Source organism: Canis aureus, chromosome 12 (genome assembly GCF_053574225.1).
Source record: "Canis aureus isolate CA01 chromosome 12, VMU_Caureus_v.1.0, whole genome shotgun sequence".
NCBI lineage: Eukaryota > Metazoa > Chordata > Mammalia > Carnivora > Canidae > Canis > Canis aureus.
The window spans coordinates 40,508,344-40,533,084 of NC_135622.1; the positions used below are offsets into that span (position 1 = coordinate 40,508,344).

The window sequence follows — 24,741 nt, forward strand, 5'->3', positions numbered from 1 at the left end:
CAGAGAGCCCTTCCCTGGGCCATACGCAGATGTCAGCTGTACAAACTCCCTTCCTGGAGCATCTCACAGAAGCGCCTCGGGTTGATATGTCTTTCCCCCTGCCAGGTTTCATGGGTCCTATGTCAACCTGCACTACGGTTTCCTTCCTGATGCCCTGGTGGACCTCACCGGAGGGGTGGTCACCAGCATCAACCCGAACTCCATTCCTTCTGACCTGGTGATGATGGTGAAGACAGCGGTCAAGACAGGCTCCCTGATGGCCTGTGGCACCCTGGCTGATGTGAGTGAGTGTAGACTCTTCATGCTGGGTCAAGTCTTTCCTCACCCAAGAATATCTAAGCCAAAGGCCCGTTTGGCTAGTAAGGGGCCACAGAGCGCTGGTGCCGTGCCTCATGTCATCCTCACAGCAGCCCTCCTTCTGATGTAGGGGTTGCAGAATTCACTTCCAGAATAGGAAATGGGCTCAGAGAGGCTAAGGGAAATGCTCCCCATCACACAGCCAGTAAGTGGCTGAGCTGGGTTCACATGCCTTTTCCTATCACTGCCGTGTGGCTTGGTGCAGTGGAGTCCAGAGGGACTGGGCAGCCGTTTGAGTCTCACTGGCTCTAAAGGCAACATCCCACAGTCAATGTGTCCCATCTTGAGAAGCTTGGATGACTCTCCAAATTATTTTGGAGTCTATTCTGAGATAGCCAGCTCCCTATCCATGAGGATCTTTCTTGTTCTCTGTAAACACGTGGGTTTTGAGTCACACACCGCTAATCTGAAACACCACCTGAAAATTAATATGCATTTTAAACCCCAATTGCTCACAGCATGGGGGGCGGGTGAGCGTTCCCGACTCTTACAGGGTGTCCAGCAGACACTTTTTGTGCCATGGGTCATTGATGACAAGGGGTCAGAAGAGCAAGCAGTCTGGGTCGGCTTCAGGACTCAGTGGGGTTGTGTCAGTAATGGAGTAAGTCTCCTGAGGGATGAAGTGCCCGGGGCCTCAACCACCTGACAGCCTTCCAACTCTGCCCTCTAGAACAGAATTCCAAGAACATATGCCATTCTGGCGTGAGTCAGTGGGACGCCTTGCATGCAGCCACAGCTTAGCTGCTGTGATTGAATTGTGCTTTTCTCTTTCTCTGGAGAACCTGGAAATGTGTAATGCTTGGTCTGCTTTCCTCCTCTGAAGCCGACAGGTGAGGCTAGGAGAATGGAGAACGGCCTGGTGACTCAGCACGCCTACACAGTGACTGGGGCTGAGCGGGTAAGGTGCCCATGGGTTGTCCCCTGGTTTCCTTGCTTCTCTAAACAGAAGTCAGAATCAAATGCCTTCTGCAAACCCAACACAGCCTCATTCCCTCTATTCATCCAGAAATTCTGGTGCCCAGCATCTTTATCCCCCAGGGACCCACCAGAGATCGTGCTATCCTTCAATGGATCCCAGACAAGCTGAGTGTCTAGCCAGACTGTGGGATTGGCCCAAAAAGAAAGAAGAATGAACTACCTCATTGACTGGGGCAAGCCCTGAAAGTTTTTTTTGTTTTTTTTTTTAATGATTTTTTTATTTATTCATGAGAGACACACAGAGAGAGGCAGAGACATAGGCAGAGGGAGAAGCAGGCTCCCTGCTGGGAGCCCAATGTGGGACTTGATTCCAGGACCCTGGGATCACGCCCTGAGCCGAAGGCAGATGCTCAACCACTGAGCCACCCATGCATCCCAAGGGTTTTATTTGTTATGTACCAACTAAACTGCTACCACAAAGGCCCTCCTAATACAGGAGCTCAACTAAGATAAAGTTCATTTCTCTCTCAGGTAAGCAGGTAAATCCAGAGTCGATAGGTGACTCTGCCATCTGCAACATGGGGCTTCTACCTGGGAGCCCAGGGCAGCTGCTTCAAGTCCCTCATCTCTCAGCCAGGGGAAGAAAAGGAAGCCAGGGGACACTTCATACATTCATATAGGAGGCACCCACCAGAAAACACACACACCATTTCCTCTCAGATCTCATTAGTCCAAACTTAATCATGTGCCACACCCAGGCCCAAGGGAGTCTGGGAAGCATCCTGTTTAGCTGGGCCACCATTTGCACAGCTAGACTTTATTCCATGGAAGAAGGGGGAGCAGCTATTGGAGGACGATGGTTCCCCTGGATGCGGCAATGGACTTGAGGTAGACGAAAGTGTGTATGATTACTGTGTGCAGTATCATTTGGTCTGGAAAAAACTACTGAAGTCCAGCCTCCTCTGTTCAGCGAGAAGCAGAGGCCTGAGAGGGGAAGGCCAGGGTTAACACAGCTACTTGGGATGGCTGGGCCGAGACACCATGTCCCCTCAGTCCCCCTCTGTGCTTACCACATAGCTGTGCGGTAACAGTGTTTCCTGGCCTCGTGATGATTCCCCACACACATGCCCCCATCTCTTTACATTTCCTACAACTCCTCAGGTCTAATAATGTCCTCTGGGCCCTGAGACACAGGGTTCCAAGCTCCAGGGCACATTTTCCACAGGTACTTAGGAGCCACAGAAAGCAGAGTGTCGGGTGCTGTTTCCGGCACGCTTTCTCGCGGCTCCTGTCCGGTGACCTCAGGCCCCTTGCCCCACTATTTTGCGTTTGGCAAACTTTCCACAAACTACAGTCAATATCTTCTGCTTCCTGCTCTTCTTCAGGAAGTCTGAACAAAATGCTTCCTCTGCACAGTACCTAGGAGAGTAGGCATCTCAAATGCTCGTGGGATTCATGGATGAGTGCGCTTGCCTGAGTGACCGAATGCATCCACCTTTGGCCTGTGACGACATGACATCACCGAACCGCTGCCTCCCTCAATGAATGGATGTGACGAGCTCAACATACATTTCCCAGAAGCCAGGAAGAGGTCACCCTGATTAACCCTGGCCAGGAGAGCTCCTGGTCACAGCAGCCCCAAGCTCTCTTCCCCTGAATTCCCTCAAGCCCATCCCAGAACTCTCAATGGGGGCAGCCAGTACCACCATCACACAGGCCACGTACAGACACTCTGCTTCCCACCACTCCCCGTCCCAGACATGGAAAGTCTAGGCTAAGGATAACAAATAGGTTTTCTTGTGTGCCAACCTCGATCTTTGGCAGTGCTGCTGGGATGACTGTGTTGACAAGACACTGGCACTGCTTCCAGATTTGGGGAAAGAGCTATGATCGATGAATCCTCTCTGGGCTGGGCATAGGATGAAGGAACCATAGTACCTGCATGGTGTCTCTGCCACTCCTGGAAAAGGCCCTTTATACATCGGGACAGCCTTTGGTTTCGGTCTGCCAAGAGCCATGAAGCCACCTCTCCTGGGACTAATTATTAACAGCCTGCAGGACCAGCATTTAAGAGAATACATTTGAGGAAGTAGCATCCTAGACTAGATAACCTGGATCACCTCTTGCCCTGGGGGCACCTTTCTGAGAGAGCTGACCAGGGCCAGGGTGTCCAGTGAGTAGCCAGGAGAGTGAGGCAAGTGGACATTTTCAGAGGTAGTCGTGACCTTGGCCTTGAGCGTGACCCCTGAGCCTCTCTGCCAAGGCCCAGGAACTTGACTTGGCTACAGATTTCTCCTCTAGAAAGAGGAGGTCACGACTGACCACAAGGGCTAAGATTAAACCAGCTCGTACATGCGGTGTGTTTTTTAATCCACTCATCCTCCTCTGGGTGGGACACAGACAGGAAGATAAATGAAATTGGCATTTTTTATTATACACCTCGCTCAATCGGTGACTCCCCTGGGCAAGGGGGTGAGTGTTTATCTGCATGCCTCATTTAGTCCCTGCTTTCAGCTCCTTCACTCGCTGGCCGTCCCTCCCCGCTGTGCTCATCTGAGCCGCGGCTGTGTTAGGCACGGACGGTGGCTCATTAAGCTTTTGGGGCCACCGGGCAACCATTTCTCACATCCCTGCTCCGTGGGTTCCATCAGGCACTGACGGTTAATAAATATGCTGTATGCTAGACCTGGAGTGCCTGAGGGTGGGGCGGAGAGGGCTGGGGAACCCTGGTCTGTGCCAGGAGCCCCCCCACTCCTATGTAGCATTAAAAGCCAAAACACTAGGGCACCCGGGTGGCTCAGGGATTGAGCATCTGCCTTCGGCTTAGGTGGTGAACCCGGGGTCCTGGGATCGATTCCTGTATTAGGCTCCCCGTGGGGAGCCTGCCTCTCCCTCTGCCTATGTCTCTGCCTCTCTCTGTGTCTCTCATGAATAAATAAATAAAATCTTTTTAAAAAAAGCTAAAGCACCTTCCCCTACGGTGCCAGCCATCTAGAAGTGAATGGAAAAGAACGTTATCCAAGCCAAGTTCTTTGGCTGTTGTCTGACTGCGTTGCTCCTTCACGGTAATGTCCTCCTGGTGATGACAGGGGCCTTGGCCAGGTGCCCCCAAGGGTGGGATTTGAGGTCAAGCTTGTGGCCACACCTGAGAGGGGGCTGGGCCCTGGAGCAGATGCGTCCTTTTTCCACTCCCACCCCCAACTCAAGAGCCTGGGCTTCAGAGACTGGCAGTGACTGGAATGACAATTATTCATCTGTCATTTACTTTGTGGCCTTGGGAAGGTTGCTGAACCTCTCTGGTGTTCAGTTTCCTCCTGTGCAAGACAAAGGTTGTGTAAACATTGGCTGGCAGGGGTGAGGGTGGCGGTTTGAAGGATGGAATGTGCTGGGCTCCGAGCCCCACTTCCACACACTGGGTTCTTTTCCAGATGGTGATACCACACTCAGGGCTTTCTCCACGGCCTCTGGCCTGGAATCATGGAGCAAGCGGGCCCCTTCCCTCACCCCTGCAAGGCCGCAGCCTCCACAGATGGCCTTAGCACACATCAGTGTTGCAGCTACAACTCAACCATGCTTTAATTCCTCTCACCAGGCTGAGGGCTCCTGGATCTGGGAATGTAGGTTCAAAGGGTTGAGTTTGTTTTGCTGTTACTTATCAATGGTCCTGGCTTCCAGCCTCCATGGTCTGAAGGAGCCAGCCTCCGTATCTGGGAACTAGTGATGATGAGGTGCCTGGAGAAGGAAGAAAAGTTCAGGCCATCGAGGTACCTGCTTGCCAGCAGAGGCAGGGTAATGGGGGCCCGGGGCAGCTCCGGGGTGCAGGTGGAGGAGGGCTAACCTGGGCTGTCTGGATGCCCAGGCTGTCCCACTCTTGCTCAGATCAGCGTCCTCCATAACCTTGCTCAAGATCATGCTGTGAAGACCCCAGCACAGCTCCCAGGGAGCTGCGGGCAGGAAAGCAGCTATGTCTGTGGAATAGAGATGCTGGTGGGGAGACAGGGCTTGCAGGAGGCCAGGGACCCGTCAAGATCTCCCCTCTGCAGCCCACAGCAACACTGCGTGCCATTCATCTGCAATTCCTCCTCAGCTCACACGCATGCCAGGAGGTGCTGGACCAGAATGATGAAGCTGTGCCCACCTTTCGAGGTGCTAAGCAGAAAGAGGGGCCGTTTGCTCCTCCCTCTTTCCAACTCCATGCAAGCAGCAGAGAGACATTGATTTTTTTTTTCTTTTTTCTTTTTTTTTTTTCTGGCTGCAGCCAAATGAGGTCAGAAGTTAAATTAGTCCTTGGAGGTAAAAAGCAGCTGCATTCATATCCTCTCTTTCTGCTGACTTTTGCTGGAGAGCACTGACAGGTTCTTTTTCTGTTCTTTGCAGATTCAGTACGGGAGGGGCTGGGAAGATCTTATCCGCCTGTGGAACCCTTGGGGCCACACCGAATGGATAGGACGCTGGAGTGATAGGTACGGCTTCTGAAAACCTTTCTCCGGCCTTTGTGAAGGCCTGGTGTGCAGAGAGCGCCACCCACCCATCCCCACTCCCACCCCAGCCCCGGGAGGGCAATCTCCGTCTCACCTGTTATGGATCCCACTGCTGGTCTGTCTAGTTCACACCTATGTGTGGCTGTCGATCCATCTCCCATTCTCATGATGCCATTCACCAGGCATCTATTAGACACCTATTGCATGCTCTCTGCCGTAAGTTTACTGTGTTAGGTGGCACTGTGGGATACGGACAGATGACAAGACCCAATGTCTATCCCCCAGAAGGTTACAGTCTAGCACTGTGAATCCACGTACCCAGAATTAGCTATTTTTTTTTTTTAAGAGTTGAGGAAAGAGCAGGACAGGTGCCAAGTTCTACTTGGCAGGGAGAGATGGGGAGAAGGTGCCTCATCCCATAAGGGATCCCATGGGATTCTGATCGTGATGATACCATCAGGAAAAGACTTCATTTTGGGGGGAGTTGGGGAGCTGAGGCAAAGATCTGGCCACCTGGGTTGTCCAACCTCCCTATTGATCTGGACTCTGATGTATAACCGGTGTCTGGACTCACACTTTGCTCAGAGGAGGAGTGAATGGAGCTAGGTGAGTGTCAGACGCCCGTTAGCCGGGTCCCACACAGCTGGCCAGTGGGGATGCAGCTCTGTGGTCAGTGGTTCCCTGGAGCTGGGACAGCATTGCCCAGCTGCCAAAAAGACTGATCCCTGGACCCCACCCTTGCTGACTGAGAATGAGATGGCTGTCCCTAGACGGCCAGCCGGTAACAGGTTACCTGCTCCTCTGGCAGCCAGCAGGGGAGGTGGAGGCAATGGGAAGGAGAGTAAGACTGGAAAGGAAATGCAAAGCATTCAGACAAACAGGTGAACAGCATCCAACAGCAGTGAAAATCAACGCAGCGAGAAGTGAGTCCTGGAAGGCAGATGCAGAGTTGGCCAGTGTCCCTGCCTTACTTCCGGGCTGCTCAGAACCCCGCCTGACGCCACAGGCCAGGCTGCGGCAGGGGTCACTCTGATCCTCTTTGAACCCCAACAGCTGGCGTGTGCCTGCTCGAGTGGACACTCGGCAAACATAAGGTGACTGCCCGTCAGAGTGGGAGGTAGAGAAGGGGAAGCAGGCGGAAGGGAGGGAGCAAGCTGAATGAATTCCTAGAAAGCACCTGGTGGGACCGGCTGCCCCCTGGGGAACAGGACAGCTGAATCCCCTCCACAGAAGGGGAATGAAATTGCACACCAGGAACCACTGGACACTTGTGTTTTTACTCACCGTTCCCCTTTCTCCTTCTGTCTTGCCTCTTCCTTCGTCCCTGGGGTAGCCTTTGCGTCTTCCAATGTAAATCTTAACAACCTCTGGCCTTTGCCAGTTCTCCTCCTCAGTCATTACCCCGAGCTGCCAGTATGGCCCAGGGGGCGATGTGGTGAACAGAATCCCTGACTCGGGGTTGGCTGTTGGGGTTGGAGTGAAGGAAGGGCAAATGTCAATGACACATTTGCCTTGGGTAGGAGAAGAGGGGACAGGTTCAGCTTTGTCTCCTGTGCTATCACCTGACTCCCAAAGGCCACAGGGGGCGCCAGAGATGAGGGAACAGAAGCTTCCCGTGGGCTGGCAGTCAGGGCAAGCTTCACAGGTAGAGTCGGACTTGAGTTCAAGCAGGAAAAAAAAGTACGACTCACCCAGAAAGAGATCACCAGGTAGGCGGGGAGGTGGAGAGCACTGTGCTGAGCCAGGGAACGCGTATAGTGTGTCCAGGGCCAACAGAGGAACCTGGCAGAGAAGTGCTGGGAGCTGGGGCCAGAGCGCCCAATGCCAGCTTGGAAATTTGGGCGTACACCCTACGGGCACGGGATTTATAAGGCCCTTCAAGAGGGGGGAGATGTGCAGAGCAGAGAACAGAGAGGTGGACCTAGCAGCACTAAGTCTGAAGGGCCACACACCTGGCTGTGCCTAAGTTCAGCACTTCCCCCTCCACACCCCCTCCCTCGAAACAGGGCTGCGAGAAAGTGACAGGGCCACATAACCACCACCTCCACGCAGGTGGTCGATTTCCTCCCTACTTCTAAGGAGTGGAGATGGATGGAGAGAGCCTGATGGTCTCCTCTTGGCCGTAATTGAAATTTCAGACGCACACACTTAAAGGCAAACTTGCATGAATCGATAGCATATTGATTTACACCACATTTATTTTCCCTTACACACTGCAGAAAAAGTAATTATCACTTAATTATAAAATTGCCATTTTACAATAACACATCTGACTGGCTCAGCCTACAGCCCGAAGCCTGAGTAGTGGTCTCCGCCTTGCTCTCCCAGCACAGAGCTGACCCCGGCCCCCGGATGCAAGCTGCTCCTAGAGGGAGATCCATTCCATGTCTGTGTCTCTGGGGCCTGATGCTTATGAGAGCATGTCTCTACTGTGAGGCGTGGGCTGCAGATGGGACAGCTGCTCCTCCTCCACCATGGACCCTAGGTCTAGCTTCTGGAATACATTATCCCAGTGAACTCAACAACTGTATTAAAGAAGCAGAAGATAACTATTGCATGCCCTGTGCCAAGGCACTGCGTGACCCCCTGTGATGATGTCGTGGTGGGAGAGGCTCGCTGAACTCGTGGAACTCGGTGTCTGGTGAAGTAAACAAGCACTGGAAACACGGGGTGTTAGGTGTTGAGACCAGGAATGCTACAGGGTGCCATGTGGGTTCTGAGGAGGGTACTGACTACGGGGGTGGAGTGCAGGCACCACTAGTGGAGATGGAGTTGGGACGGGGAGGATGGGGAGAACAATAGGCTTTGGGGAGGAAAGATGAGTGATGTCCTTGGAGTATAGGACTTGAAAGGAGGAAGAATATTCCAGGCAGAGGGGACCCTCATGGTCCAGGGTAGGGATGGGACAGGTATGTCCAAGGGGACAAAGACTTTCATGTTCGGAGTGTTGGATTCAACACTGTGGGGTGTGTGGGGGAAGCAGGTCGCTGCTTAGGTAGAGCTGGAGAGGTGTAGGCAGAGGCCAGGGTTCTGTTTCAGGAGCTGGAACTTCTTCCTGCGAGGTAAAGGGAATCTCTGATGTGCTTTAAGCCGCAAAATGTCAGAATCTGATTTCTGTTATAGAAAGATCGTTTTGATGGCAGTGTGGAGAGTGGATAGGAAGTGGGCAGGACTGCATTTTGGGACACCAGTGGGAAGTCCAAGAAGGGGATGAGGGTCCATGAACTAGAAGAGCAGCAGGAGAGGTGGAAGTAAGCGGATGGCTTTGAGAGGGGTTTCAGGGGTGGAATCATAAGTCATCACTATTTGGCAGCTGCTTGGATATGGGGGGGTGTAAGGGAGTGGCCCCTCACTTTCCCACTCGGGCACTGGGAGAAGGCAGGGGAGCAGGGTGGGAGAGGTTGGTTTCCAGGTCCCTACGGGCTCCAGTAGAGACGCGGCATGGCCCGTGGCATGTATCCCTCTAATGCTCAGGAACGAGGATCTGGCTGGAGACTATTTGGCAGCCACCAGCGTGCAGAGAATGACAGAGTTCTATCATTAGGCAGAATGACAGCCTCCGTGTGCACCCCCAGAACTAATGGAGGACAGGGCTCCTCTGGGGCACATTTGCTGAGATGCGGTGCTTGGTGAGATCTCACATTGTGGTCTATCTCCCCATGCTTAGGTCTCCGGAATGGCAGAAGATCCGCAGCCAACATAAAAGACTGCTATACAAGGATAAGGAGGATGGCGAGTTTTGGTATTTTTTCTTTTAAAATTACATTTTAAAGCTTTCCTTATTACCCACACCCTCAATCCCTACCCCTTTCCCTAAACTTTTATGAGATCAGAGATTAGCTTTGCAGAGACCTATGTAGAAGGAGACTATTTTTTTCCACCGAGACACAGCAGCTCTAGATGGAAAATTATTTGTGTGCTTTCTCTTTGTGTCAAAGATACTTCAGTTCTGAAATATTGGAACTTCCAGGAAGTGTTAATGGTAAAAGGGAATATTGGCCCCAAAGCTTTGAAATCAACAGTTTCCCAGAAACCAGGACCTCATTATCACGCCTGGATCTCTCATGCCATCTTGTTAGGACCCACAGCGTCCCCCTGGAGCTAGCTCCACAGTCTTCCAAAGGAGCAGTTCGTTATTAACATCTCAGCCCTGACTCTAGAGGTCTGGGTAGGACATCAGTGTCCTTGCCTGGCAGCTATGTTGGACTAAATGTTTTAAAAACGCATTTTTGGCCATGTGCTCACATCCTAAAGGGTAATATGGACATTTTTTTGAGAGGCAGTATGGTTTACTTAGTAATGTATTTAAATGAATTTAGCATGTATGAAAAGGAGCTGGGTCTCAGGAATTAGGAAGCAGAGTGACAAGTGTAAATTAGAAAGGAAAAATATTTCCGATAGCGCTGCTTTAATCACAGTACAAGGTGGGATTTTAGACGTTGCAACCATTTTACTCTGATAAGGAGTGCAACAACGAATTTGGCAAAGGGTTCGAAGGAATGGCAGTTTTCCTAGCAGCATGTAGGACCCAGAGCAGAGAGAGACGACAGCCAGCCTTCGTGGCCGTGAGAGGGACATGCAGAACCCAGAATTTAATTCTGTTCTGTCCTCCCGACCCCTGAAGAGAGAAGTGTGCTTGACAGTAAATGAGCCAGGATGAGGCTCTGGTCTTTGGGTAGGACAGTGACAAGTCCCTGGGTACTGGAACTGACAAACAAAGGTACCGTGGAGTGATGGGAACCCCCACCCTAGGGACGAAACCAGTAAAATGGTGTGTATCTGTTTATAACAGGATGTCATGTCAAGATTTCCAAGACAACTTCTTCTGCCTGTATATATGTAACCAATGTCCAATCAGCCTAAACCACAGAAACATGCCTCATGAAAGATGGTCCCAAATGATGTTTAAGAACCGTGCAACTCCAGGAAACACCGCAGGTAGTTATGACGCTGGTACTTCTTCTGCCAGATGGAAGCTGCCAGCCCTAGCCCTGTCTTGACTCCAAGTCTCAGTGACTTTGGGTTCTAGACCATCAGCCTGAACTTGAAAGGAGAGGAATCTGTCAGTCTAAAGGGACAGATGTTCTTCTCCAAGGGAAACAGCTGCCGGCACACTGCGTAGGAGAATCTCAAGTGTGCCTCCCCTGCCCTGTCATGCTCTCCTACTGTCCTACCAATCTCCACCCGCCTCCCAGGAGGAAGAAAGGCTCACTATTCTTCAGTAGTTACCCAGGATGGTGGAGAGCTATGGAAAGAATAGTAGACAAAAGTCAGGGTTTGGGTTAAACCACCACTTTGCCCCCTAAAGCACCATCCAAACATAAGAGAGAATATACCTACCCCATGCTGGTTGGTGTATCTCGCAGCAGCATATTGAGATCCCAGAGGTGGGCACCTCAGGACCTGTCTTTGGGCTTCCCTGAGCTGAATTTTGTTGAGTGTGATCTTGGGAGGGTCACATATTCTCATTGAACCTCCTGCTCCCCATTTGCGACACAGATGAGTAAAATAGCTCCCCATGAACATGAACTTGAGTACGCTTACACATCCTCTAGAGAAGCTATGCAAACAAGTGTGTGTGTGTGTGTGTGAGTGTGTGTGGTACGTTCACACCTAGACATGTGCATTCCCTCTCCTTGGTACCCGCTTGTTGAGAATAGTACCCCTCTTTTCAAACCTCCAGGATCTTCACTCTGCTGGTCAGAAAACCTAGGCAGCAGGAGGCCATGGGTAGAATCTAAGGAACTGCCAAGTCATACTTGGGCAGTAAATTTATAGATTCACCTTCCAGAACCTCATCTGTTTGTGGGGTCAAAGTCATATTCCCTGGATACAGTGCATATCAATGAATGAAGCAAAATGATACACTGGGGCTATTTTTAGCAATTCCTAACAAGGGAAAGAGGGAAGGGAGCTAGGGAGCAAGTACTTGCTGGCCCTGCTAGGTACACCTGAATGCATCATCTTGTTCAACCCTCACAAGGAGGAGCCTCTGTATCTCCCCACCCCCCTCTCAGAGCCTCCCAACCTGTGACCTGAAACTGTTGATGTGTCTTGACTCCTCTCCATCTTGACTTCTCTTCATCCTTCCATGTATTTGCATCTACCTTACTTAATCCCTTACTTCTGTCTTGCTCTGGCTCTGCTGAGCACACCTGGAGGGTAGAGTACTGTGAATTGCCATCCCTCTGCCTATTTTCCCTGTCTCCATTGGTGCTTGGGGATTGACACCATTTCAAGGCTCTGATGGTTATCACCAATGCACAAGCTCATACATACAGGATTCTGACATTCCACTTATTATGATAAAAATAACCTTCAACTTTATAGTTAAGGAAACATTTTCACCAAGTGGGGAATACACTTCCCCTCATTGTTTTTAGAAGGAAGAGACAGAGGCTCACAAAATGAGGAAGCTCATGCCACATCTTGTAACTGTAGGGACTGGGACATGGGCCTTAGGTCTCCAAATCCAGAGTTTCCAACACAATCCACCAGAACTTTCTGAACCAGCATGGCCTGATCTAGGAGTTGTAGAAGCCATGCTGATCTCCAGTGACAGCTCTTTCTCATGCAGAAGGACCTCTGAGAGACATGCAGTACATCTTCTCTGTGCCAGAGAGCATGGAACACGACAATGTCATCACGTCCTTCAATGTCATGCCACAAAACTTAAAGGCCAAAGGTGAATTTCCACTGACCTTCGAGGTATTCAAGGTAAGGCAGCCCAATTGAGGGCTTATCCCTTTCAGACATTTGTGTATTCCTCGGGCAGAGAGAGCAGCTGAGGTCAGCTGGGAGATTTCACTGAACTATCTCAGAGATCAAACCCAAAGGGCTCTAGAGTTCACCTGGTTCAGCTCTAAATTTGCAGGAGAACCTGAGCCTGAGAGGAGATTAGGCTTGACCAGGCTTACAGAGGAACATACCTCCTTCCTGGTGTGCTGCAGGCTCAAACGCGTGTTATTCAAAAAATAGTCTGGTCCAAGACCAGCTGTTGTAACAATGCAGATTCCTGGGACTGTCCCAAACCTTCTGAATCTGAACTTCCAATGACAGAGTCTGAAAATCCGTATTGTAACAAGCTCCCTGGGTACTGCTTATGTGTAAGAATGTTTGAGAATCATTGGTTAAACATTGGCAGGAGCTTAAGGAGAAGACTGATCCTGGCTATAAAACCAGGCGGTATGTTTTTCTCTCGTATTTAGACCAAAATCCAGTCAGAGCCTGGTGGTTGGCTTACAAGCATCTGCTTAGCCACTTATCCAAGACGAGGTGTTCCTCTCCACCTGGCCTTCCCTCTTCCCATGGCACTCCCAAGCAGCTTTGCAGCTCCTGAGGGCCATCCTTCCACCCACAAGCCTGTACACACCCCACTGTGAGGAGGTAATCGGGAAATATGTATTTTTAAGTAATACTTAAAAGTATTACAAAAGAAAATCTGATACCTCTGCTTCCACCTCCTTTACCATAATTTAATGCATCCCAGAGATCAAGTGAATGGTTCTTAAATCATAGACACCATGCCCTCTCTGCATGGACTTGGATAACTAAGATCCCACAACCATCCAATGCTGGGATTCTCTGTCCCTATGGTGGAGTTGAAGGAACAGAGGCTCAGCAAGGTAAACTGATAAGGTCAGAATTCATGGCAGAGCTGGGGATTGGGCATCAGATGTTCCCCAAGTCTTCAGCCAAACATAACCATCACCTCTGTGGCTGGAGCTCTGATTATAGCATCTCTAGGAACAAGCTTCATTCCTGTTCACTAAGCCTAAGGCAACAGTCAGAACCACAACTCATCTGTGACAGGCAGGGCTCCTGGGTACTCTGCTCATGCTGGTGCAGTCCTGTGTCCTGGCTGTAGTTCACTCTAATGAGAAGGCTTCCCCATGATACCGTCCTTCAGAGTTCAAAGCGTGTTCACATTCATTGCCTCAAAAACCATTTTTATAGATGTGGAAGCCAAAGCCGAGAGCAAAAGTGCCCCCCGCCCGCCGCCCAAGGTACAGCTAGGAGGGAATGGGAAAGAGCTTGATACCAGAGCTCCTGGTCCCAGGTCTGGGTCTCTCAGGGTTGCTGAGGCACTTCCTTTTCTCATGATGCTCATAGCTTGAAGGAAAACAATGATTCTGGCTCTAGAAGAAGGAGAGCCCTTTGAGTTCTGTTCTGAGTACATTTCTACTTCCCGGTTGCATGAAATCAATGGAAAAGAAATGGTTGGAGTTTGCTATGGTACTTCTGAGGTGCCTGAAACCATCAAAGGACATCTAAAGATGCAGCAGCAGACAGTTGTCATTTTCCTCACCACCAGGCACCTGATCTCTCTTCCACTTGGTGGAAGGCAGGATCTAGTTTCTCAGCACAGCAACCAAAGAGACCAAGTATTTCCTCCCCAGCCCCTGGATGCAAAGGGGTAGATGTGTGAGCCAGGCTTAACCAATTAGATGCTCCTCTCATGCCTACCTCCCCTGCCCCCATACTCTAGGTCACTCTGGGTTTGAACTCTTGAGAAAGTCACTAAAAGAAGGAGGACCAGACAAGGAATTATTCACAGCAAAACTTGGGGCCTGGCAGCAGCAGTGCAGGCAGATCCTGGGCTGCCATCCAGCTGTGTAGCTGTCCCCACTGCTTCCCACCCACTTTCCCAGCTGCATTCTCTAGAATTCTCATAAATGGCTTTTTGCTCATCCCACCCTGGTTGGTTTCCCTTGCTTCTGGCCAAGAATCTCTGGTGATTCAGGTGCCTTCCAAGAGGACTCTCATCCTCAGAGTCTCCTAACTCACCTCCAAGAACAAAGGAAAAGGGCTGGGGAGGAATTGAGGCATCTGGCCTACCCAGCCAGGATTGACTAGTTCTCTTATCAGGAAAGAGTAGCAGGAGAGGGCAGCCCTGCTATTCTCTCCTAATGAGGACTACTGACCTCTCCTGATGAGAAACAGAAGCCCAGAGAGGGAAAGAGGGCTGCCTCTGCACAACTGGGGATGCCGTTCACATTGCCATCTATGAGTCTGGTGCCTCAGAGCTGGGCATCACAATAGCCTTGTGTTAACCAATTTGCCCAAAATCATTAGAGTTCAGGAGCCCTGGCAAGATTGTAATCCTGTTTTTAAACGCTGCTGAGCCCACTTGTCTACTTTTCAGCCAGAGATGCATTTCTCAACTATACACTTTGCTAAAAATGCAGTGAGACCAGAGGTCTCCAGTGGATCTTTCAGGATCCCGATTAAGTTAAACACCAAAGAACTGTCCAGACTTTGGCAACTCAAGAGACATTTGGGTTCCTTTCCCAGTTCAGCTGAGAAATATGCTATGTGCATGCCAGCAACAAGACTCTTAGAAGTCTACAGGGCTCTGATGCTGTCTGTGGGTACATGCTGCCTGCATGACTGCTACGTATGGTGCTATGGCCCCGGTGTGGTCCTGTGACTCCCATCTCCTATGGAAGCACCACTTTGCCTTATATCACAATAAACATGGGTGAAAGGCAGGGTAAAAGACAGGACAGAGAAAAAAGACAAGGGTGGATAAGCCATTTCATCTTTACTCCAAGGCTTCCCTCCTGAGGCTAGGACTTCCCACCTCCCTTCCAGCTCACTCTTTGTTCCCGGAAAAGGATGCCTGGGCAAATCAACTGGTCTGTATGCATGGTTGCAGGGGGCCAGGATGATAGGATAAGCAGGAGAAAAGAACTGAAACCCACCAACAGTGGAAGACAGGGTTGGGTGGTGGGTCTTCATCACCAAGGAAGCAAAGCAGCTTGCTTTATTCCTCCTCTGCTCCTTAGACTGCTGGGATTGTTTCCACACCCATAAAACAGGGTCCCAGGGTCTGCTTTCAGGGTTACAGGGAAGCACCTTGCAGACAGCAGAGTGGCTTAAAAATGGGGCTGCATCCTCAGTGCTTCTTTCTGCCACATGGAAAGACTAAAGATAGTATTTTCCCATTCAGACGCACACATACATTCCCTATAAACCCAGGGATTCCTCCCATATTTCACAGTGGCGTGATGGAATAAAAAAGTTTCCTCACATTGGAGCTCCTGATGCTGGGAAGCTGACATTTGGTCTAGGTTCTATCTTACCTCTGGCCCTATTGACATCTTGCTCTTCCTTGATTTTATCATCATTGCTATGAAGAATAACCACACCTGGCTGAGCTGACAAAGGGAGAGTCTCCTCCCGAGTCCTTCCGTCTTGAACTCCCTACAACTTACAACAGGTTAGGTTTTCTTTTCACATCTCTGCAGAGAGAATGAGGAATGGTCCCATCCTCTGGGGTGTGCAGAGAACAGGCTGACCGCAGGAAGAAGGACCACAGGGCCCTGAGTGGGCTGTTGGCATCTGCTTGCCTGTGTGTTTTGGTTTAGATTCCTGAACCTGCCTTTCTTTTTCTTCCCCACAGGTCGACCCTCAGGTATGGCTCACTGCCTTCTCATGCCTTTGTTGCTGTGCATTGGTAAACTGTTACACCTCTTTCAACACCCGCAACTTTGGCACGTCTCTTGCCATTCCGTGGCTGCAAATTTAGTCTTGCTCTGTCCGGTACCAGGTACAAACTTAGAATGTCCAAGCAGATCAACAGCACAGGACATATTTTTGTTATCCTGGTCTAAAGATTGAAGACCCTGAGCTTTTCTTTGGTTTGACATCTAAGAGGGGCTGCAACCATGAAACCATCCTCAGGAATTTGACCTTCAATAGATAAGATTAATTATAGCCGGTTCTTTCCTATTTAAGATAACAAGCAGAGCTAATGGCATCTTAGGGGGACTTTAGCCTCATATTCTTTGTCAGCCTCCAAATCCACCACAAACAGGGGGCACGCTCTACAAATGCACCTGCAGAGCATATCTAGCTCCTCAAACCAAATTGCCACCTCTCCCGAGTAGCTATTCTGGCTTGGCATTGGTACAGGGTGATTTAAGAGTAAGGATGGAAAAGGTCAGATGGAGTTACAGGCACTCAGACCCCTTAAGTGGATGTGGGCTCTGCTGGACTGTGGCTGCCAGTGGAGGTGCGAGTGGCTGAGAACCAAGGATGGCAGGGAGGGAGCAGGATGTAGCCACACCAAAATGTAGCACCTGTAGCATTTTTCTGGGTCCTGGGCAGCTCCTCCAGGACTTCCAGAGTTGCCCCAATAGGTAGACAGAGGCCAGGATAGGGGGTCTCTAAGCAGGGTATACTCAGAAGCCCAGACAGAAAGCAGATGACAACGAACAACAGTGGCCCAGCCACAGAGTTGGGTTTAGGATCTGATCTTTTTTTCTGGCACCCTGGTCATGGGAGTAGAACTTCTGGAAGGGTTTTGAGGGAGATTCAAGTGCAAGGAAAAAAATCAGTGTTCTAATTCCCAGAGCTGGAGAAAGGAGTAAGGACTTGACCCTGGAAAGGGCACAAACCCCACCCTGAGAACCACAGGGTCAGGTCTGTGTGCAACTAGACTCCTATTAATTTGATGCTGGGTCTCTGTGCTAGACCAAGAGCCTCCATCATGCCACATACACTCCTGGCTGCCACTAAGCAAGTCTGCTCTAAAGGATAGTGAGTCTGGACAAGGCTTCAAGAGGCCAATGGAGAGAGGAGAGCAGGGAAGCAGGGAAATTCTGGATTGCAGGAGGCACACACACTTCTGTACATAACGCCTCCCTGTGTGCACATGCATGTGCTTACACACATACGTACCCAGAGCCACAGGACAGTGCTGACTTTCTGGAGAATTGTTCTCTTCATAGATTTTGCCAGAAGGGCTTACACAAGCCAGCTGGGCCCACTGTTAGCATCAGTAAAATCATTTTGGAGGCTCTTTCCAGCCCTTGCTGCCTACCTGGGATGGTGACCTATCTCCCATCTCATCTTGTAGCCCAGCCCAGTTTCTGCTCTCTGAAAAGAAACTCTCTCTTTCTCCCTGTTTTCCCCCAAGGCAGAGCTCACAAATAATCATTTCACAAAGCAAAACCATTCTAAATGGAATCCCCATGCTTGACTGTATTGGAAAAAATTATTTAGTAAGGGGTTTTTATTATGTAATATGTATGTGACATCTGGTAATGGGAACTACATTATATTTATTGTTTTATCTCTAAGAAAGTATTGAAATAAAAGGAAAATGATCAGAGCCTATTATTCTCCAATGAGAAGGAATTCCAGGGCTCTACTGGGAAGATGAGATGGAGAGAATGGGGTCCATCCAACTCTGCTGTGCTATAGAGTCCAAAGAGTGCTATAAAAGGTTCAGAAGAGAAGGAACTTCAGGAGTTCCAAAAGTAATTCAGAGTTGGAACAATTTCACTCGTTTCCATGGAAGTCTTTATATAAGCAGAGAGATAAACCCCCAAGACCCAGGATACTGTGGGATTTAATGAGATAAAACCATGTGCCATATTTTTTCGCATTCATTGTGGTGTCAGCATCTATATTAAATAACATTCTGAACTCTGTGGCATTTTGAAAATCCAGGTAAGCACTTATCTCTCTTTCTAGGGTCAGTAAGGTTGTTTTGGTGAATGGAGAAGGGTCTGGAAGGGGGGTGGGTCTCTCTAGGGGGGCTTGGCCCATGCATGTAAGGGGCTTTCTGACCATCCTCATGTTTCTTTCAGTTCCAGCCCTTCTGGAAGAGGTTGCCATCCACCTTCTTTTCTCAGTTCAGAAATGCTATCGAGGGTGTAGTTTTTAAAACCAAGCGCAACCTCACAAAGTACTTCAGTCTGAACCCTGGGACCTACGTGGTGGTCATCTCTGCATACAGAGAAGAAGTTGAGTTTTTGCTCCGAATCTTACTGAAAATGCCAGATGGTGACAGGTACAGAAACTCTGAGCTTCTAAATGTTTTATTCCACTTGATTTTATAAAGACACATCATGTCACCTTATACAGCAGGTACTGTGTCAGTAGAGGACATGGCATGGGCCTCGCTTGCAAGAAGCTCAACACGAAGGGTGATGAGAGAGTCTGAACCAATAAGGAAACCATGAACAGGTTGGGGGCACTGCTGGGTGCAAGTGCAGAGTCACATGGGAGGATGGAGGAAAGGGACCCAACTCTGGCAAGACGGACTTAGGAAGGCATCTTGGAGACAATTGTCTGGAAACAATTTGAACTAGTCCTTGATGGAAAACATAGTCTAATGTGTAAAAGAAAATGTTAGTGCAGATAGAAGAAAGAAAGCATGGACAGAAGCAGGGAAGTAGGTGAGCACAGGGCCTGTTGAGGTATAAGCAATGTCATATGCACAGGAAGGTGGTACATGGCCTGTGTGGCAGTTGTCTGGAATGTGACCAGGATGGAAGTATGGTCAGTACATCAGGGAGACAGTGAAATATGGGTCTGAAAGACAAAGTCCAGTTGTGGAGAGTCTTCAGTGCTAAGTCAGTGGTCAAGACTGGAATCACCAAGCACACATCCTGTTGGGGACCTTCTCCCCTATTGTCCCTAAAGCTATCATCGTGGCCATCGTTACAGTTGAGCATGGGTGATGCCTCAGTCCAGCATGTCACATAGTCACTGTACCACCAGAACTGGAACATAAGACAAAACTTATCTGCCATCTTGGCAATGGGGGTCGCTGTACCTATGTGTGTGGTTGTGAAAGGAACCATTTGCTATTTAGCTTGATGATGTCCAGTCAAAAGCCTGGACATGTGGTTATGATGCTTACCTGTCTGCCGACTCTCATGGCCGCCCACTTCACATCGTGCTGTGCTGAGGGCCCTTAACTCAGATCCTTAGTGTAAATGTCTAATGCCACCTAGAGTGTCCTCCATATGCCAGCTTCCTTTAAATACCCATTCATCCATGTCACACTGTTTCCCTGGTTTTCTAGGAATCTGGACAGCAATCTCAATCTTACACCACTGAAGGTAGGTATCTGAAGGTTTGGTTGGCGAGCTTCATTGGCCGCATCCTATCCCCAAGAATTTCTATCTCCTTCTTACCTCAGCACGGAACAATGAAAACAGAGACACCATAATGGCCTGATGATGGCTCAAAGGGTCAGGGCAGAGGGCAAAAGACCAAGCCTGAGCCAATCACCTTCCTTCCACAGGCTTTCGTGTTCCCATTCCCCTACAAGTTTTATCCGATTGCTGGATGAAGCTTCTGTCTCAGATCCGGGTGTGGGGAGCAGTTCTTGTGCCTTCACTGTACCAGATAGCCTCTTTCCCCAGAAATTTGATATTAACTATTTTCCTTTTGATCCAGGCAAGTCTTCCAGAAAGTGACTCTCAAGAAAGCATCTTCCACAAATATTCTCAACAGGTACAGTATTTACTTAGCACTTAGGGACCAGCGACGGAGGGACTGGAGGCAAGGAAACCTCTCCCAGACCCTTATCAGGGTACAGAGAAGAAAGTGACTTGGTGGGTCATTTTATCAGCCTCTCACCTTGGATGTCTCCAGAACTGATCTGGCTACCAAACCCTGGAGAGCAGTAGCACCCTAGCTGGGTGACATCTGGGATGGAGTGTAGAGCTTGGTAAGGGTGGGGCTGATTATAGGGGGGTGGTGGTATTTTAAATCTTTAAACAAGTAATTAGCAATACCCCCGAAAGCTTTCCTTCTGCTCTGCAACCTCCCTTGGCATCATTCCTCCCGGGAGCTAGCCAGCTTCAGAAAGCACCAATGGTGTTTTTCCTGCCAAGCCACCTATGTGCACAGAGGATTTTCTTAATGGTTTAATAAACCGTTATAAAGAACTCCTTGACTTGCCAAGATAAAAACAGCTGCCAAGGGCTTTGCACAATGGGCCTTTTTCCATTGATAGTCACGTTGGTTTGGGAAATGCAAAGTGATAGATAGATATGACCATGTGTACTATGCTGGTCTTGGGCCAGGCAAAGGCCAAGGACAGGAAGGATGCCAGGCATTCAGAGGGCTAATGGGGGTAACTAGGAGGCAGTTTAAAGGGAAATTATTCAGGCAGCCTTGGCCCAGAGGGAAAAACAAGGAAAAATGAAGAATGTGCCTGTCGTGAAGGGAATGTGTTTCAAGGAGCTGCTCAATATGGAATCAATAGTGGCCCAGGATTCAGGTCCATACATGGGCTGATTCAGAAGGCACTTCACTTGCTGCAAGACAAGGTCTGTCCAGATGATTATCCCCAGCCTGTGAGCTCCCAAAGGCTCCCAAATGCGTCCCAAGGACGCATTCCTTGTCCCCAATATCTATCACTGTCCTTGGCACAGAGAAGGTGCTCAGTCAATCTGCATTGAATTAAGACAGATTAGCTTCTCCAGAGCAGATGTCCAAACTAAGTTTACTGCCCTGAAGCAATCAGCAGGACCTAATTAGGATACCTGAGACCAGGCTTCCTTCAGGGGCAGATGGCAAAATCCTCGACATGGTTCATGCACCTGCACATCTGAAATAAAAAATATAATTTGTCATTTGACAAATGGTACAGATTTCCTCTAATCAGGGTTTTTTCCAAACAACCACCAAATGTCTCTTCATAGAGGGTAACTGGTAGCCCAGATGGGGCCTTTGTAGGAATTAAAAGACACAGACAGCTTTGTGCCAACATGCACAGCTCGGAAGTGGAATAGGCTGAGCTACACCCCCTTCTCGCCCCTTGGCTGCACACCCTTGAACAGGACTGATGTAGCATCATTCTGCACAATCTGTAAACTATCCTCAGAGGTTCTATCCTCAAAGGAAAGATGAAAGCAAAATGGGCTCACTGAGTCTTCTCTCCTGACCTCTTGTATCTGTTTAGCCTTAAGTGAACGCGATGACATGGCTCCCACTCCCATGGGTTACCTTCCTCAGCCATGATGGTGGTGATGGTATTATAACTCAGGGTCTGCCTGGGAGAAAGGAAGGACATGCTCAGCCTCTGAGTCAAGTCATGTCCATCTGTCTACCATTTACTCCATTGGCAAACATGTACCAAATACCTAGGACGTGCCAAGTACCACACTAAGCATTGGGAATGCAAAGCCTCCATCCTCAGGGATCTTATGTTGAGGTGGTGGAGACAGATATGCAATTCTTTGGGTATTTGTTTAAGGCAACCCTCATCTCCATTCCTATCCTCATCTTCTCAAGCATTTTGGTGGTTCCTAGATGCAGGGACCAGGTAGGAGCTGTCCTAGGATAGAAGGAAAGAGACACGGTCCATGTCCCACAGCTACTTATATTCTAGTTGGTGACCCATGTAAGTTAGAGTTCCTTGCCAACTGCTCCACAAGTTAGGTGACATGATTCTTTTGAGGAAAACACTCTGTTGACGGTGGGCACACAATGCTGACTTTCCTGACATAACCCACCAATGAGATGTTGGAGGGATGACCTGAGGGCCAATTTCAAACACTGGCAGCATTTTTCATGTTCTCCCCTGAGGACAGGCTGTGGGGCTGCTTTCATTTTCATCTGGGTGGTGAGGCCAATCCTGGGGACAGCATGCCTGTCAGTCTATGGGGTGCCTGTTCTCAGAAGAACCCAACAAGTCACCTTCTTCCACCTGACCCAGTCCCACTCTACAAAGCCACTTGCTGAGGGACCTCACTCCAGCTCCTTCCCCCATGCAAAGCTCTCCCAGGGTGCTGATGACCCATCGTCTCCTCAGCTTTTAGCAGCCCGCACGTAAAAAGTGGCCACGCACAGCATGGCTCTGCTTCTCTGTGGAATCATCATGGAAGACACTGCCCATAAAGCTGCTCAATGTCCCTAGTAGAAAATTGAATGCAGCTAACAACTTCAGAAGTTTAGGCTAGGAAAAGTTTCTCTTCCCTCAGCCTCCATTGCTTCCTGTTTTTAATCCAAAGAAAAACCATGTCTTCCTCTTTGCTTCAGTGGCTAGGAAGACTAATGCTAAATGATGTGCTCAACTAGAGCAGCTTCTCTTAGCCTAGATTCCTGACACTTTCATTCTCTTCTATCTGTGCGAGCACACATACATGCTCATGCTCACGCTTACACACAATAGTCTTATTTTCTCTCCATCCCTCTCTGGATGCAGATGGGGAAACATACCTACAGGGCTGAGTTGATTCATTCAACACACCTCCTGAGAGGCTCCCAAGAGCCGGGTATGGTGAGGAGGAAGGAACTTCTGCTTTCAGTCCAATAATAAAAGAAGAAGTCAATGCAAGGTGACCCACATGTGGTAGCAAAGGTCAGGAGTGATGAGCACTACAGGCCTTCAGGGAAGGGAGCATCACCATGATCTGGAGCAATTGGGAAAGGCTTCATGACAGGCTGGATGGGTGCAGAACGGGAACAAAGGGCTTAGAAGTCTGAGGACTTCTACAGAGTAAGGCAGGCGTGCCCCTCAACTCCTGGACACACACGGATTCTTGCATTCTTCTCTTGTTCGGATCAGGGATTGTACATAGATGCCACCCAGCTTCAGAACCTTCTCAACCAGGAGTTTCTCAAAGGTAAGGTCAGACCCACAGGCCTACTGGCCCCAACATCATCCCCACTGCTGAGCTAGTCTAGTGTCACCCCCACCCCTGACATTTCCATTTTCTCTGTTCTCTACCCCCAGGAACTTCAGGGGACACATTCTCTTTGGATGAGTGCCGGAGCATCGTGGCTCTGATGGATGTATCCTTTGCTGTGCACAACCCCCTCCCCCACACTCCTGCAGCTCTAAGAGCCCATCTGCTCTGTGGGCTTCCCCGGGGGTCTAATTAGGATGTTAGGAACGCTTTTCACTCGCAGTGTTTTCTCCTCTTTGGTTCTAAGGGCTCACCAAAGAGCCTGGGTTCCTGTGGATTCTATGCTGACCCACCACCTCTCCTGAACAATCACAGCAACAGTGTCAACGGTTACCATCTATCAGGCATCTTGGCATGCCAAGAATAGTACTGGGATGTCCACTTTTCCTTGTAGTTCTTGCAATAACCCTTAGATAGAAGAAGTATGAACCCTCACAGAGAGAGAGAGGGGAGTCCAGAGAGGCTAAACAGTTTAAGTAATCACACAGCCAGTCAGCATTTGTGCCAGGATTTGAAGAGTGTTCAGCCCCCCAAAATCTGTGTCCTAACATCATTCTGTACTACCTTCTGGCAGCACCAATGGGGGCTGTTTTCCTCCCACCCCTCCCCTTAACCACCCGGTGGGTCTTCACTTTCCTTATTCAACAAGCCCCTGAACTCAGTAAAGATAACAACCTCTGAAACTTGGAGAAAACGCCCCGGTCTACACAGCAGCTGTACCCCGTTAGTGCAGAGGCCGGGGCTGGAGCAATCCGTGGGCACGAGCGGCCGGGCTGGGGATTGAACCCAGGGCTCCCGACTCCTGTCCTGACTGCCGCCCCCCAGTGAGCCATTTCTCCCCAGGAGAGACTGGGCGTCTGCGGCCTCCCCGGGGTGAGACAGATCCCCGGCTCCTCCACTGTTAACAAGGCCCAGTTGGGAGGAGGCCGTGGTCGAGCCAGAGGGCCTCTTGAGGAAATCATAAATCAGGCCCCATCTCCGCTGGCCGTGGCTTGGAATCACCCGGCGACACTGCCCATGCCCTGCGGGTGAATCAGAGTGGCCCGCGGCCCCCCACAGCCCTGGACAGGTAACCCTGGGCTAGAGGCTGTCTGCCAGGCCCCTGCAAAGGCAGGTCTGTGCCCCCCCACCTCCCACCCACCGCTCCCCACCAGCAACTCCAAGGATGGGTTCTTCTCCTCACATTAGCTCTCATTAAACCTACTGTACTCCTCCGGGGTGAGCAGGGCTGGTTCTTGCGCCTTCCCTCCACTCACGTGCACCCTGGTGCTGCTTTAGGGGCTGCAGTGAGCCCTCGTGCTCCTCCCTCCTCTCCCCTGCCAGGGACCCCACTTCTCCTGGTGCAGGCCTTCTGGGCTTTGTCTTCCCCTGGCTGCGAGGGATGCTGACCCCCTTTTCTCGGGGCTGTTTTCTCCTTCTGGTTGTCCATTTTCGTTTGTAAAATAAAACGAAGCCAAGTCCCCACAGACACAGTGGGGCTGGCTAGGGTGGGGCCACATCCAGGTGACACTGGGCTGATGGTGTTACTAGTTTTGTTTTGTTTT

At 49.9% G+C, this 24,741-nt stretch overlaps 1 protein-coding gene across 3 annotated transcripts in view; it reads left to right on the forward strand.

Moving 5' to 3' along the window:
• Nucleotides 1-24,741, forward strand: part of CAPN13 (calpain 13) — a 78,312-nt gene that overhangs the window by 38,488 nt on the left and 15,083 nt on the right. For all 3 annotated transcript variants that reach the window (XM_077843701.1, XM_077843702.1, XM_077843703.1), the window contains 12 exons: nt 106-280; nt 1,181-1,255; nt 5,653-5,738; nt 9,424-9,498; nt 10,549-10,694; nt 12,334-12,473; nt 16,162-16,173; nt 18,356-18,558; nt 19,579-19,615; nt 19,956-20,012; nt 23,077-23,134; nt 23,245-23,303. In XM_077843701.1, the coding sequence (XP_077699827.1) occupies nt 106-280; nt 1,181-1,255; nt 5,653-5,738; nt 9,424-9,498; nt 10,549-10,694; nt 12,334-12,473; nt 16,162-16,173; nt 18,356-18,558; nt 19,579-19,615; nt 19,956-20,012; nt 23,077-23,134; nt 23,245-23,303 (1,123 nt within the window). The remainder of the gene's footprint in view (nt 1-105; nt 281-1,180; nt 1,256-5,652; nt 5,739-9,423; nt 9,499-10,548; nt 10,695-12,333; nt 12,474-16,161; nt 16,174-18,355; nt 18,559-19,578; nt 19,616-19,955; nt 20,013-23,076; nt 23,135-23,244; nt 23,304-24,741) is intronic.